Raw genomic sequence first — 16,267 nt, forward strand, 5'->3', positions numbered from 1 at the left:
TGCTAATTCCAAATCTCCTAGAGATCTAAACAATGCAAACATTGAAAATAATAAAATTATCTTGATGAATTTGAGCACTGGACTTGGAGTCAAAAGTTCTGAGTTTCAGTCCAGCCATGTGACAGTGGGAAGAAAGAAGAAAACATGTACTCTATGTGCTAGGCACTGCGATAAGTTTTAGGGATGCAAATAGAAGCAAAAAGAAAGATCTTCTGTGCCCTCATGGAATTACATTTGAATGGGGAAAAGTAACACAGAAGGAAGCTGTGAAAGATGGTGGAAAGGATAAAAAGTTTTGAAAAGTAGATAATCTAAAGCAAAGTCTGGAGGAAAATGAAGGCTTGCTGGCCTGGGTTTTTGCCCTGGAGATCCCAGGAGGAATTTACCATTGGAAGAAAAAAACCAGTTCCAGATAGGGAAAGGCCACAGGGTGGTTTCAAAGTGAAGAAATCTTAGGTACTATGGGGAAGTTTCAGAATGAGAGAGCAATTGAAGGATGACTTTGAAGTCCAAAAAGTTAGAAAGAAAGTAGTGGGATGAAGGCATTGGACAAGCCGCTTCACTTCTTAGTGTGTTGGTTTCTTCATCTGAAAAATAGAGATAATAATACTTGTACAACCTTATCTAAAAGGTCCAAATCAGTAAAGACCTACTGAATCCCTACTTTGTGCCAAGCAGTATGCTAAACTGGAGATGAGATACAAAGATACTGTCCCTGCTGTCCTAGAGTAAGAGACTATATAGCATTTGAAGACCTTGATCCAACCCATTTTCCAGGTTTATTTTGCATTATAAATTGATCTTACCTATTCCTTACACACAATATTGTTTCTCCTAACAGAAAGTTTTACTTTTGCCTTTGTTTTACTGTCTGTCCTCTATATTTAATATACAGCCCCTCCTCACTTTCCCCTTTTAGATTTCCTAATTTCCTTCAGCGTAAGCTCCACTTTCTTCATGAAGTTTTTTGATTCTTTCAGCTACTAATGCCTTATCAAAATTTTTATTTATATTGAATAATTTTCTTTGTGACTGTGCTGTTTCCCTCAGTAAAATGTACATTCTTTAAGCACAGGTATTCAGTACCCAGGACATAGAGATAAGGAACTAAAGCTTTGTTTATTGAGAATTCAGGAATTATAGGTAGGGCTTGAGCCTTGACTTTTTAAGGCTGACTCTGCCTTGTTGTCCTTTAACTGGTACATAGAAAGTACTTAATACAGACTAACGCATGATGAGTGCCTAATGAAGGTGCAGACAGAGGACTATATTAAATTCAAGGATGAAAAGGCCATTAATAACTGCATATATTAGGGGTAGTATCTTTTTAGAAGTGGTGTCTGTTTCTGACTGAGAATGAATTTTTTCATTTTTTTATCAATATATCCCAATACTTTGCATATATAGTAATTGCTTAACAAATACTTATTGGACTGAATTGGAATTCTGTAGTTAGAGAGGAGTTCTAGAAGTAGGAAACCAAAAGGAGAATGATATGAGTAATTTGTATGCACTTCAAAGGAATAAATGTTTTTGAAAGATAGTGTTAGAGGATTAACATGGAAGCAGAGGCATGGAGCAAATTGTATAACAACATTTACTTGCTTTGAATGGGAATGAGGGCAAAGTAATGAGTGAAAGTAATTTGGAAGAAAAGTTCAGGATTATAAGGTTTTTTGAGGCTAGAGCAGGGTTTTGGTTGTCAGTAAAGTTATGCTCTACTATTATAAGAGTCATAGAATTTTAGAATTGGAAAGGTACTTATAAATTATCCACTTTCCTTTATAAATGAGGAGGCTGAGAGAAGCTGTGAGTCATCCACAGTCAAAACAAGTAGTAAGAAAGCTAAGATTTGAACACTGATCCTTTGATCAGTCTTGGCGCTTTTCTACCATGCCCACATTGTCTCTCATTTCCAGACTTTAGCTTTTATATTTAGATTTCTTTCATAATGGTAAGAGTTTGATTTTTTTTATAGGTCAAAGCATTGTATTTTTCTCTTTAGCTATTTATTTATTCAGTTGTTTCAGTCATGTCCAACATTTTGTGAGCCCATTTGGGATTTTCTTGGCAAAGATACTAGAGTGGTTTGCCATTTCCTTTTCCAGTTCATTTGACAGATGAGGAAACTGAGGCAAGTAGGGTTAAATACTTACCCAGGGTCACACTATGCCAGTAAGTGTCTGAGGCTAGATTTGAACTCAGGAAGATGAGTCTTACTGACTCCAGACCCTGTACTCCATCCACTGGGCCACCTAGTTCCCTATTTAAGTTATAGTCTTGAATAAACTATTTCTAGCATTCTAGGTCCAAACTCCTTTTTGACTTCCTCTATGAAAAATAGTTGACATATATCTGATATTTTGCATATAGCTAAAAATGATTAGGAAAATTCTTGGAGGATTACGAATCCATACAAGCTTCTCAGAAATTTCCATTAATTTAGTCAATGAATTAGTCAGCTTATTATACATACCTAATGTTAGTTTGTTTTGGCCGCGTTGATGTCAATGTAAAAAATTGAGGTGACCTTTGTTCCAAATATTAGAAGGAAGCATTTTTCCTTCATAACAATTGTTTGAATGTCAGTATTATGCTATTATAAAATAGTTAAATCTATGTTGTGCTGTCCTACCAGGGTAAGTGACGAAAAGGATGCCCGTGGATATCTTCAAGCATTAGCTTCCAAGATGACAGAAGAACTCGAATCATTGAGAAGCTCTAGTTTAGGATCAAGGACACTGGTAAGCTATCAGTTCATTGTTGCTAGTTGTCTCCCTTTTCTGTTGACACAGCTAGGTGGCACATGGATAGAACTCTGAACCTAGAAATCTAGCCTCAGGCACTTACTAGTTCTGTGACCCTAAACAAGTCACTAGACCTCTGCCTGCCTCAGTTTCTTCATCTCTAAACTTAGGATCATTATAACACCTACCCCCTAGAACAGTGATGGCAAACCTTTTAGAAACCAAGTCCCCAAACTGTAATCCTCATGCCTCATGTGAGCCCCTCACCTTACCCCAGACAGGGGAGAAAAGAAGTACTCTCATTGGGCTGCTAGACAGAAGGGTGAGTAATGGGAGAAATGTCCTTAGGTGTACGTGGAGTGGGAGACCAACACAGCCCTAGAATATTTATGAGGTTAAAATGAGTCATATAAGTTCACTGAACATAAAATTGCATATTAAAAAGCCACAGGGTTTATAGGGAAAATGAGATTAGTTGCACATACAAGAAAGATATGTTAAATTGTTATTATACACATAAATACTGCAGCCTCAGCCTATGTCTTAGTGCTGAGGAGCCTGGGATTAGTATAGTCAAGAACAAATCAGACAGGCTGTAACAGAGAGATGCACCAGCAGAAGTGGGGACTGGGCCCTGGAGGAGGGGAGGAGCAGTGCAGACAAGTCCTCCTCTGACTATAGCTCCTTCTACATAGACCACAGACCATAAATATTTCACTTTACCTTGAAAAAGAACTGAAGTTGGCTTGTGGAAATGGGCACCATAAGGATTGCTGCTTGTGATTTATTGTGAGGTTGTATTCAGTTCTCTGCATTCTCACATTTCTTTTGGAATTGTTTTTTCCAAAAACAAACTCAAAATTTGAGCTATGTTCAAAATGTTCCCTAATATATCAAATTCAAATTTTTGAAACAAGTATTATAATGATACCAACTACATTTGTAAAGGGTTATTTAAATGCTCCTCTGCCAGCCCTGGCTGTACTTTTCACTCATTTCAACAAAGTTGACTACTCTCCCTCTTCCTCTTTTCTGATGAACTTTATCCATCTTTTAAAACCCAGCTGAAATCCTTAACTTCCTCTATGAAGCCTTTCCTTACCATTCCCTAGAGTTGCTTTAGTTCACATTTCTTAGTTGTTGTTTTTTTTTTCATTTGGTTGTTGACAACTTGTGTTTCTTTTGTGAAAATTGCCTGTTAAGGCAGTTTTCATAGGAAGAAATCCATAGCCATGAGAAAACAGAAATCACTGATAATTAGAAAAATGGAAATTAAAACTACTCTGAGGGTATTGCCTCATACCTATCAGATTGGCTAAGTTGACAGAAAGAAAATGACAAATGCTGGAGGGACCTTGGGAAAGCAGATGCACTATTGGTGGAGCTGAGAACTGATCCAATCATTCTGCAATGGATCAGATGAATATGATTTTTTAGCATTTGAAGGGTCAAGACATAACAGTGCCACTTCAGAAGCTCCCTTGGTTGTTTTGAAGATAAGATTTGTCATGCTTTGTAAAACTTAAAATGCTAGCTATTGTTGTTACCCCTATTATTAATGAATTCTTGTTTGTTATCATGAAATGTAAGGTATTTTCTCTTTTAACATCTTAAATTTTCTTTCTTTTTGAGTACTGAAATACATACAATTAAATAAGGAAATCTAAGCCACCTTAATATTAGTTCATTCATCAGATAAACTTCTGTTGTTTTTTTTTAATATTCAATATTAACTAACTCAATTCTACAGGATCCACTTTGGAAAGTGCGTCGTAGTCAAAAACTAGATATGTCTGCCCGCTTGGAACTGCAATCAGCTCTTGATGCAGAGATACGTGCCAAACAGCTCATTCAGGAAGAGCTAAGGAAAGTCAAAGAAACAAATCTAGCCTTTGAAAGGTACTAAATATTAATAATGTGATTTCCCAGTTTTTTTGCATTTTAGTTCAATTTAGTGACCTTTTGCATACCTGAAATTTTAAAGTAGTGAAAAATTTGTTACCCATATTGAAAGGTGACAAATTTTCTTCATTTGTGCAGCAAATTACACACTTTTTTTACATACTATAATTTTTAGTTAAAAGGTAGCTATGATTTTTTTCTGTGAAGCTACTCATAAATCACTCTAGAAATTCACACCATTTCCATTTCTTTATGCCATTTAATTTTTCTGTTATAATTTTCCTTTTGCTCTAAAACTTAAATACAGATTTAAAAAAGTGATTGGTCTATTCAAAACTTATATGATTATAAAGCTTTCTTTTATAAATTTGTAATAGTTTATCATTACATGATGAGAATGTATCATTGTTCTAGCACATAATTTTTTTAAAAGGCATTTATGACCAATCCAACCTACCAGGTATGAATGAACTGCTTAGTAGATTGTAAGTAGCTACTTGAGGGCAAGAACTCTCTATTGCCTTAGTTTTCATAACCAGCACTTAACCCAAAGCCTGCCAGATAGTAGTTGCTTTTAATCAGTGATTACTGACTGACCACTTCAGGAGGCAGTGGGTTCCTCGATGTCTTCATGCAAAAGCTGGGTGACCAGGTGTTGAATAGGGTAGAGAGGACTCTTGTTCAGGCATGAGATGGACTAGCCTTTTATTCTGTGACCATATGTTGACTAAGAACCTCTTTTGTGCTTATTTTGAAACTCCATAGGACTTAATACAACACTACAAGTAGTGAGTATTGCTGACTTACTACTTCATCACTTTTAATCTAAAATGTTCTTAACTGTCACTGATTAGAAAATTTTTTCAGAAAACTTTTTCTTTACCTGCTGCAGAGAAGGATTCTACTTGTTTGTTCCCAAAGCAATTTCCATAATAAAAGATACTGACTTCTCCATCTGTCATGAGTCCCTGCACCATATGTTGACATTTGTAATTTTGAGTTGGGGAGAAAAAAGGATATTTCTGTGCCTTCCACAAACCTTTACTACAAATCCCTGAAAGAAAATCTTAGGTGATTTCCAGATCTTTACTTCTTGGGAGAGGGAAGTTTTTTCCTTTGATTTTAAAGTCTGCCTCCTGTCCCCATTAAGAGTCTTAATGGCTGAAGTCTTAATGTTAAATTTAAGAAGATAATGGCATTTTGTTGGAACAAGCTGAGAATTAACTTGGAGTTACCAAGTTATATAACCTTGCCAATAAATCTCTTTTAACTTGGGTATGCACTGTCTTTCTTTTCAACTTAAAAAATTAAGATTCATAATTCTAAAATTATTACATAGAGTTTTATATATAAAGTTCCATAGTAATAAATAGCATGGAAATTATGTTGAATCTAAGTAATGTATAAATATCATTTTAAAGTATGTTTGAGTTCTTTATTAAATAGATATTACTATGATGCTGTCTGCTGAAAGAAACATCATCTACACAAAATGTAAAAAAAGTGTAAAATGTAAAATTTTAATAACACTAATTATACTTATTATTTTTAGCAAACTAAAAGAATCTGAAGCAAAAAATAGAGAATTATTAGAAGAAATGGAGAATTTGAGGAAGAAAATAGAAGAAAAATTTAAGGCCGATACAGGTAAATTATGACTAAATGGTCATTTTCAAATAATGTGCTTTATCTTATTTTTTAATTTATTAATTGCTTTTTCCTTTCAGGCCTCAAGCTTCCTGATTTTCAAGAATCAATTTTTGAGTATTTTAACACTTCACCTCTTCCACATGATCTGACATTTAGAGTAAGTGTATTAACCAAATAATTTAATTGCAGAAATGTGGGGTGTTCATTTTTAAATCAATTGAATTTTTTTCGATTTTAAATCAATTGAAATCATATGATCAAACACTTAAAAGTTGCATATGGAAAAAAACTTAAATTAACATCTAAATTATACTGAGCTTGGAATTGCTCTGTGGTGTTGTATTTGTAAACTTTCCTCCAAAAATGGTTGATATCTTCCCAGGAATGAACTCTCTTCCAAGGTAACCAATAACAGATTCAAATAATACTTACTTGTCTCAGAGTAAGTTGAACTTGACTTTATGTAATTCACTTCTTCCTTACTGAACTATTATTTTAGTTAAACAACATTTTGTAAGCACCAACTATGTATGTACTGCACTATGCTAATAATTTTCTGAGATCCAGAAAACAACTCTTCCCATATGATTACACTTTTAAAAATTTTAATTGGTGATTTAATTAGAGTAGAAAGAGGGAGAAAAATAAGAAAGTAAAAGTTCCAGCTAGCCCCTCCTTATTGATATCATTAGATTGCTTTTTCATTATAAGTTTCTCATATAGATTCCTCTCCTCCCTCCAGACAAATTTTTCATTAAATCCGTTTATAACATGAGCAATTCAGAGCAAGCTTTCCATGAGGAAGCATCTGTTAAATGCTGACATGAATCGTGCTTCCTCATTTTATACATTGTAAATTCCAAGTGGGTATGCTCATTGTTTCAATTCATCTTCAGCCAAAACAGTCAAAATGGACTTTTAAGAATAAATAGCCATGAATAATCCCAGAAGTTTAGGGGTAGAAATAACACTTATAAGTGAGGGGATATTTAACTAGCTTTTTAATCCTTAATATTATTCTGGTTATACATCTGGGTAACTACTTTCCAAATCCCTTTCATTAAAATTTTTCAAAATGATAGTTCTCTCCCATCTTTGTAACTGGAAAAAGCCTATAGCTTTATTATGAAATGTAAAGTAAACAATGACTACCACTTCTTTTATAAGCTTTGCCACTTAGTGATTTGCATGCATTTTCCTCTTAGTTCATTAATCACAAACACTCCTTTGATAGAAGAACGGGTAAGAGAATTGCCAGTAGTGTCAGATGTCTTGAAAGCAGACTGTTTATGTATATTAATAGGAGATAGAAAGAAAAGTAGATTTTTCTCTAGAATTAATAGAGGATACATTTAAAACATTTCTCAAGTTATTATGATACCCCTTTGTTCTGATTCTTTCCCAACCTTTCTGTCCACTCTTCATTCTTCTTTGCTAGATCTTCAGTCCACTACTATAGTTAAAAGAATCCCAACTCTGAATCTGAGGCCCTTTTCTTCTTTTTAGGCTCTCTCACTTGGTGGTATTATCCTTAGGTTCAATTACCATCTCTTAGATGATTCCTAGATCTACAATCCCCTCTCCTGACCTATGGACTCACATCACTTTTTTCATGTCTTGAACAGGATATCCTGTTGACATCTTATACTTAACAGTAATAGTACTTGCAATTTTATTCAAGATCTTCTCAAAATTCTCTATTATTAGAGCACCACCATCCCTCCAGTCACCCAAGCTCAAAACCTAAGTATTAAACTTGACTTCTCATTCATAGTCACCCCACATTTCCAGTGTATTGTCAAGTCTCATCATTCTACTCTTCTTAACTTTCCTGTTCATCCATTCCCTTCTCTCCACTGTGAAGGTGGGATTAACTCTCCCCTATTTATTCTTTAGATTTTAGCCACCAGGAATGTATACACGGGGGGGGGGGGGGGGGGGGGGGCAGAGGGGTGTCCTATGACCCACATGTGCTAGCAAGTGACACATCAAAAAACAACTGACTGTCCCCTGGGTAGTCCAAAGTAAAGTTAAAGCTGCCATTGATCCACGTAAAAACTGGAAAGAAGGCACAGAAAGTGATGCAAAGAACTGCCTTTAAAAATGGTGGTAATTTCCTATGACCAGGGTTTTTGCTATTTTTTTTTAAGCCCTTACCTTCCGTCTTGGAATCAATACTGTGGAAGGCAGAAGAGTGGTAAGGGCAAGGCAATGGGGGTTAAATGACTTGCCCAGGGTCACACAGCTGGGAAGTGCCTGAGGCCAGATTTGAACCTAGGACTGCCTGGCTCTCAATCCACTGAGCTACCCAGCTGCTCCCAGTTTTTTCCCTTTTGAACTTGCCCTTGGAGGAACTTGAGCTTGAGACCTCAGACTGCTTCTCTTTGGACTGCTACTTGGGTGAGTGAAAAGACTGACTCCCTTTCCTAGTTTTTCTATAAGGACTTAGACTCTGGAGAGACCCCTCATCTTGGGGAAGGCCTCCTGGCTAGAATCTTTTTTTAATTTACCTCTGGCTCACCCCCACCCCCAACCCCCCACCCTCCTTGCTGGGGCCTCTGAAGCCCTGCCTAGTTCAGACCAGGCCAGAGTATTATCTCTCTCTTTCTCTCTTTTTCCTTACTTTTACTCTTTCTATTTGTAAATAAACTACCATAAAAGTCATTCAGACTTGAGTAATTAATTTCAGTGACCACACTCTTATATATTCAGTCCAACCATCATTTTACCCTTTACATCATTCACACAGCCATGATCCTTATGTAAGCCCTTATCACTTCTTACCTATTCTATTACAGTAGGTTTCTGATTAGTCTCTGCCTCAGGCCTCCCTATCCTACTGTAGTTCTTCCTCTACTCAGCTGCATGTGCGTGCGCACACACACACACATGCTGTCCCTCATACAGGGAGTATAATGCCATAGGTATAGTATAAATGGAAGGTCGTCTCAGAGAGAAGGAACTAATAGCTTATGCGGCTGGTGGAAAGAAATGACTTCTGAAAAAGATGGCATTTGAGCTGAGACTTGAAGGAAGTCAGGGAAGCCAAGAAACACAGAGGTAAGGAGGAAAAGCATGTAGATTGGTAGGACAGCCAGTGGAAAAAAAAGCAGAATTGGGAACTCACGCACACATGCACATGTGCATGTACATACAGCTGCTTGAATGCTTTCTTCCCATTAGAATATGAGCTCCTTAAGGGGAAGGACCATTTTATCCCCTTTCTTTGTATCTTCAGGGTTTAGCACAGTATTTGGCACATAATAAGTGTTTATTTGACAGATTGATGAACAAGTTTTTAAATTAGTAAGTTTCGTACTTATTAGATGATCTTCTGGTCTAATCTAACTTGAAAATGACATGTTAAATGATTCCAGTGTTCAAAGTTCTGTGTTAAACACTGGGGATAAAAAGACAAAAAAAATAGATCTTGGTCCTCAAGGAACTTAGATTCTACTAAGAAGATCCAACCAAATGTGATGATAATGGAATACTGTTGTGTAAAAGGAATGATGAACTGCATGATTTCAGATAAAAGAGTTGGAAAGACCTACATGAACTGAATGCAGAGCAATATAAGCAGAACCAGGAGAACATTGTACACATTAACAACAGTATTGTAAAAGACTTAGCCGTTCTCAAGAATACAAGATCCAGGACAATTCTGAGGGACTTATGACAAAGAATGAAGTCCACCTCTAGAAAAAGAACTGTTGGTGTCAAAATGGAGATCAAAGCATATTATTTTTCACTTTAGTTTATTTGTGTTTTTATTTGGGGTTTTTGACTTTATGAGTATTCTCTTACAACAGTAAACAATATAGAAATATGTTTTGCATGATAATACATATACAACCCAGATCAAATTGCTACCATCTCCAGGAAGGAAGGTAAGGAAGAAGACAATTTGGATCCTATACCTTAAGAAAACATGTGGGAAATTATTATTAAATGTAATTGGGAAAATAAAATAGCTTTTAAAAAAATATCCAACCAAAAAACTGATAAATATAAAAGTAATAATTTGAGGAAGGATTATCAATCACTAACATAGGACCTGATCCTTGAATGAACCTGGGAAATCAGAGATAGAAGTTACACTTGAGAAAGAAATTGTCCTTTGTCAGTAAATAAACATTTACTAAGTAAATACTCTGTCCAGGACACTATAGGTACAAATTCAATTCCCTATATGGTCATTGTCCTCTTTACAAAGCAAAACCACAAATTATATGTAACCAAGTATCAGATCTTTTTCCTCTATATTTAGATGAGTCTACCTTCTCATATTTTCTCTTTCTGCTTTTTGTATTTATCTACTTTAAAGTAATCAATGGAAGGAAAATTCAAGTGAATGATTCAAGACTTTATGCTTCACATATTCCCAAAAATTTAAACAAATTTTAAAATTGCTGGCAAGCTTGACAAATACTAGCCACAAAAATGGAAAATTGTTAAAATTGCTACTAATACCATTCATGAAAGTTTTTTATTGGGTAGAAACTGATTGTTTTTATCCCTCTTATCTGTTACAACCAAGGCAGTAGTTTGTGCTTTTCTCAGTTTTCATCTATCTTAGCTAAAATGGTACTACTAAACCTAGTGAATTTTCTTTACTATATTAATTTGTATAATTTATATTCATTTAGCTAAATATAATTGCTTTTATGAGGGTTTCATAAAAAGCTTTAAAATAATTGTGCTTTTGAAATTCAGGTATTTGAAAAAAGTCTCTTAATTCATTTATGTGTTAGGACAAAAATCCCTATTTTCAGGTTTTGCAATTAGCAAATAATCACAGTTATTTTCTAATTTTTTTTAAATTTTTCGGTCTTGCTACAGATAGATTTGAGATGTAGACTATTGTGCTTGAATGTTATTTGTATGAGCTCCCTTCTTACCTAATTTCAGTTCCCTATACCAGAAGCCAAATTAATTGTAGCCAGTTACCTGATTCATGCTAGATTTAATATTCACCACATTCCTCTTATATTTCACAGAATACAGCCATTTATAGTAGATATCCCACCCCCTTGGCTTTGTTCCATAGTTTTGAAACTAGTGGTAACAACATAATAGACATCAATATGAGCAAATATTACTGTTTTAGTAATGGCATATTAACTTTAGTAATACTCATTAAAATAACAGGTTTTATATGGTTGGAGTTTATACAACCAATCTCAATGAATTCATTTAAAGATTTTTAAAAATTGGTTAGGAAACTAACTGGTTCTTATGCATTGTAAGCATATTCATAGTAATATGTCTGCCCCCATAGTGAGTCTATGCTCCCTGGCCTCATTCTGGATAATAACTAAGTTCATCATAGAGCCAGAATTTCCACCCTGAAAAATGAATGACACTGGTTTATTTTAAGAGAATACCTATGGGTAGGCAGGTAACACAGTGGGTAGAGAACCAGGCCTGGAGTCAAGAGGACCTGGGTTCAAATTTGGCCTAGGTACTTCCTAGCGGACATTACCTACCCTGTACGGCTCTTCTGTCTTAGAATCTTAATATCAATTCTAATTTGTAAGATAGGGTAAGAATTTGAAAAAATAAAAAAGAGAACATCTCATCAGAAGAACATCAGATCAGCAACCTCAAGATATCTTTTTGTAGTGGGTGATGGAGATCAGGTACTTTGCATTTTCCTAGTTAAAGGGTCAGGGGACTAAAAAGAATCTTGCATATTTAAAATCCTCATTTCCATATTTTATGTTATTTTGTTTTGTTTTTGAGACTAGGTCTACTCATATCATACCTAGTTGTAACAGGCCTGACCTAACTCTCGATTGTCACACAGACTTGACCTATTCCATGTCTGCCTCAGATCATTTCATGCCTCTCCCAAGAGCTTATAATAGTGCTTAATTTAATGTAGATGTCAGAATAGCTTCAGCTCTACTAAAGCTGCAAACTCCCAAATTCAAATGATCCTTTCCTCTCAGCCTCTATTGTAGCAGGAACCACAGGAACATACTACCATGCCCAGTGATTTTCTATCACTTATAAACAGATTATCACATTGTTTCAGAGACTATGAAATAGAATTGACAGCAACTTAGAGTCAAATTTATAGCATTGTACTTTCTGAGAAGAGTAAGTAAAGTTTAAGTAGAACTTTTAAAGAAATACAGTTCTGAGATCTCAAAGCCTCATCAGTTCCCAGGTTTTTTAGCAATATATATAATTTAGGAAGCAGAGTTAAAAATTTCCTAATTATTATTCCCACTTCTTTTTTAATTTTCCTAGACTAGCTCAACTAGTGATCAAGAAACACAAGTTCCCAAAGCAGAAGTTTCACCATCTACTACAGTTTCCATAAACACAGAACAGCAAGAAGTAAGTCATCAGATCTTATACTGCTACAAGATTCACTTGAGTCCTTTTTACCATCCACTAGGACATAATCAATGTATGTTATAGATACTGCTCATCATGAAAGCAAGTACATTCTAATATTAAGTGTATATCTTTGTAGCCTTGATTCTTTGCTTTATGGACAGTTTGTTGATCCTCTTTTTAGGCTGTTTAGCAAGTATATTAATGTGCTTTTCATTTTAATTGTTAGTGAACTTTGAATATTTTCAATAAAATAGCTAAATCAGAAGCATACTGTAAGAATTTTTTTTAAAGAAATAAGCCTTATTCAGTATAGATAATTTTCTAAAGAAAATATTGAAAAAGCAATTTTATCTCTTCTTGTATTATAGGAAACAACTCGTCCTCAACAGAGAGGACCTGCCATTTCTTCTCCCACCATCCAGTCCCTTTCTCTAGCCGTACCAAAGGTAGGTTATCTTATTTAGGACCTTCATTTTTAGAAAATAATTGGATATCTTGTTTTAATAAATAAGTTTTTTTTCTACTCAGGAGAGTATGGCATTTACACATCCAAGAGCAAAGGAAAAATCCAAACAGAATATTCTAGGAAAATTTAAAGGAGAAAGAACTCTTCCTGTCCATTTGTAAAGTAAAGAAGGTAGCCCAATAGATATAGAGTTCTAGACCTGGAGTCAGGAAGACCTGAGTTCAAATTTGACCTAAGATACTAGCTGTGTGATTCTGGGAACATTCCTTAATTTCTGCTTGCCTCAGTCTTCTCATCATATAAAGGGGTTAATCATAACATATATCTCTTAGGACTGTAGCGAGGATCAAATGAGATAAGCTTAGTACAATGCCTGGCACATAAGTCAGCTCTATGTAAATTTAATTATTATTAGATCAGACGTGTCAAACTTTGCCAGACAAATACCCAAACTCTATGGGGAAATCAGATTGAAATGGAATTGTGAAATGTTTTTTAAAAAATGATGCAACAAAAATAATATTAATTTGAGGTTTTCAAAGTCAACATGCACCCCCACAAGAAATCATTTATTATTTATTTTGACACTATTGGTCTAGGTCAGTGATGGTGAACCTTTTAGAGACTGTGTGCTATGCCCTGCTTCTACCCCCTCCCCCCCAACCCCCCCACCCCCCGCCATGTGCCATGCCCTGTCCCTCCCAGACTGAGTGCCTTGTTTCTTTCTTCCCATTCCTTCCCCTACCCCCTTAATGCAGGTAGGTAAGGGAGAAAGTGCTCCTATTGGGCTGCTGGGCAGAGGGGCAGGTAAAGTAAGAAATGTCTAAAGTAAGAAATGTCCTACACATGAATAGGGGAGTGGCCTGAGCACTCCATTCCCCTCTAGCTCTGCCCACTTTTGAATCACCCACCTTTAGTCCAGGCAGGAGAGGGAATAAGTGCTCTCTTTTGGACTGCTGGACATAGGGGAAAGTGAAGTGAAAAAAATGTCCACAGGCATGGTGGAAAGAGCGAAGGAAGCACCTCTGCTCTAAGTCCCTCTGACTTTCTAGTAATGAGCTCTGGTGGGCAAGGGTGTGTGTGCCCAGAGAGAGCTCTCTGGTCCTCTTTGGCATACATGCCATAGGTTCACCCTCATGGGTCTAGTATATCAATAAGAGAACAAAGTGATATTGTTGGTATTAGTAGCGTTGCTGTCCCACTTCCCTGGCAAAAAAAAAATTTTTTTTTTTAACTCAGTGTAAAATTCTATGGAATCCAGATTCTTGTAAAGAAACATCCTATGTAAGAAGGGAGATTGAAGAGAGGTGAATACTGAACCACTTTCCCTTCCACCTCTACGCACATAAATCTATGAAGACTATCCTCACCTAAACTAGAGAAGCTTGGGGAATTCAGGAACCCAGAGTCCAAGAAGGAAAAGTTGGTAGCAAAGATAAGAGGGACTTCCATATCTGAGGATGGCTTGATTAAGGAAGTCCTCAATGACTGATCTAGGGATCAGCATCATTGCTCTTCAATTACTGAGAGCATTCATCAGGCCTTGTTCTGGAATAAAATATCACCTAACAAAACATGGTGGATATTCCACTTTTGCCACTCCCCTTGGTTTCAATTAATAGGGGTATTATTCTTTATACTAGATGTGCTAAGAAGTACAGCCAAAAGAATGTGAAATGGGGAGTCTGAAGAGACCTCCCTTACCTCCATGAGTACAGTACAATTCTCTGGGCCTCAGTTTCCTTCCTGGCCTATAATATGGGGATGATTAATGTAGTCCTTTCATGACAGTAAATCAGATAATGTCCCTGGGAATACTTTACAAACCTTAAAAATGGTGTATGTGTATGTGTGTATGTATTTATTCATTTAGATACTTTTAAAAGAAAATTTGATCGTTAGTTAATCTAATTAAGACAGAGAAGAAACTGGTTTCTGTATCAGACCATTTGCAGATTTGGGACTAAAATTCAGGTTGTCATGGAGAGCTATGTATCAAATCATCTTTTTTTCTTTCTTTTTTTTTTATTAAACCCTTACCTTTTACCTTAGAACCAGTACTATGTTCTATATGGTTCTAAGGCAGAAGAGTGGTAAGAGCCATGCAATGGGGGTTAGCCAGTTTTGAACCTAGGACCTCCTGTCTCTAGGCCTGGCTCTCAATCCACCGAGCTACCCAGCTGCCCCCTATGTATCAAATCTTGATTTTTTTTTCTATCTTCCTTTACATTTTATTTTATTTTATTTTCATTTTTTAAAAGTTGAGTTCCAAATCCACTGCGCTCTGCCAACCCCTCCCCCACCCTTTGAGAAGGCAAGCAATACATTGATTATGCTACAAAAAAGAAAAGGGAGGAGAGGGCAAGAAACATTAAGTAAAAGAATATGCTTCAGTTTACACTCAGTTCATCAGTTTTCTCTCCAGAGATGGATTGCATTTTTTGTCATGAGTTCTTTGGAATTGTCTTGGATGGTTTTTTTGATCAGAATAATAAAGTCTTTCACAGTGGATTATTATTACAATATTGCTATTACTATGTGTAAATTGTTCTCTTTGTTATGTTGACTCGTCAGTTCATATAAGTCTTCCAAGGTTTCACTGAAACCATTCCTTAAAGGACAGTAATATTTACTACAACTTGTTCATCCGTTCCCCAATTGATGGGAAGCCCTTCACTTTCCAATTCTTTGCCACTGCAGAAAGAGCTGCTATGTAAATATATATGGACCCTTTTTATTTTTCTTTGATCCCTTTGAGATGCAGACATTATAGCAGTATTTCTGGGTTAGATGGTTTTATAGCCCTTTGGACATAGTTCTGAATTATTCTCCAGAATAGCCGAACCAGTTCACAACTCCACCAATAATGCATTAGTGCCCATATTTTTTCATATCCCCTCCAGAATTTATCATCTTCATTTTCTGTCATATTAGCTAATCTGATTGAATGAGGTAGTTGTTTTAGTTGTTCTTTTAATTTGCATTTCTCTAACCAGTAGTGATTTAGAGCATTTTTTCACATGTTTATTGATAGCTTTGATTTCTTCTTCTGAAAACTGCCCTTTAATATACTTTGCCCATTTATCAATTTAGGAATGACTCATTTGTATAAATTTGACTACTCCCTAAAAATTAGTTGAAATTTTTTTCC

At 35.7% G+C, this 16,267-nt stretch overlaps 1 protein-coding gene across 1 annotated transcript in view; it reads left to right on the forward strand.

Annotated features, from left to right (window-relative positions):
• Window positions 1–16,267, forward strand: part of CDC42BPB (CDC42 binding protein kinase beta) — a 183,430-nt gene that overhangs the window by 123,199 nt on the left and 43,964 nt on the right. Inside the window, exons 18-23 of the mRNA XM_001366950.5 lie at window positions 2,639–2,744; window positions 4,498–4,646; window positions 6,202–6,296; window positions 6,377–6,456; window positions 12,558–12,647; window positions 13,019–13,096. Coding sequence (XP_001366987.1) covers window positions 2,639–2,744; window positions 4,498–4,646; window positions 6,202–6,296; window positions 6,377–6,456; window positions 12,558–12,647; window positions 13,019–13,096 — 598 coding nt within the window. The remainder of the gene's footprint in view (window positions 1–2,638; window positions 2,745–4,497; window positions 4,647–6,201; window positions 6,297–6,376; window positions 6,457–12,557; window positions 12,648–13,018; window positions 13,097–16,267) is intronic.

The sequence above is a fragment of the Monodelphis domestica genome, chromosome 1 (genome assembly GCF_027887165.1).
Source record: "Monodelphis domestica isolate mMonDom1 chromosome 1, mMonDom1.pri, whole genome shotgun sequence".
Classification (NCBI taxonomy): Eukaryota; Metazoa; Chordata; class Mammalia; order Didelphimorphia; family Didelphidae; genus Monodelphis; species Monodelphis domestica.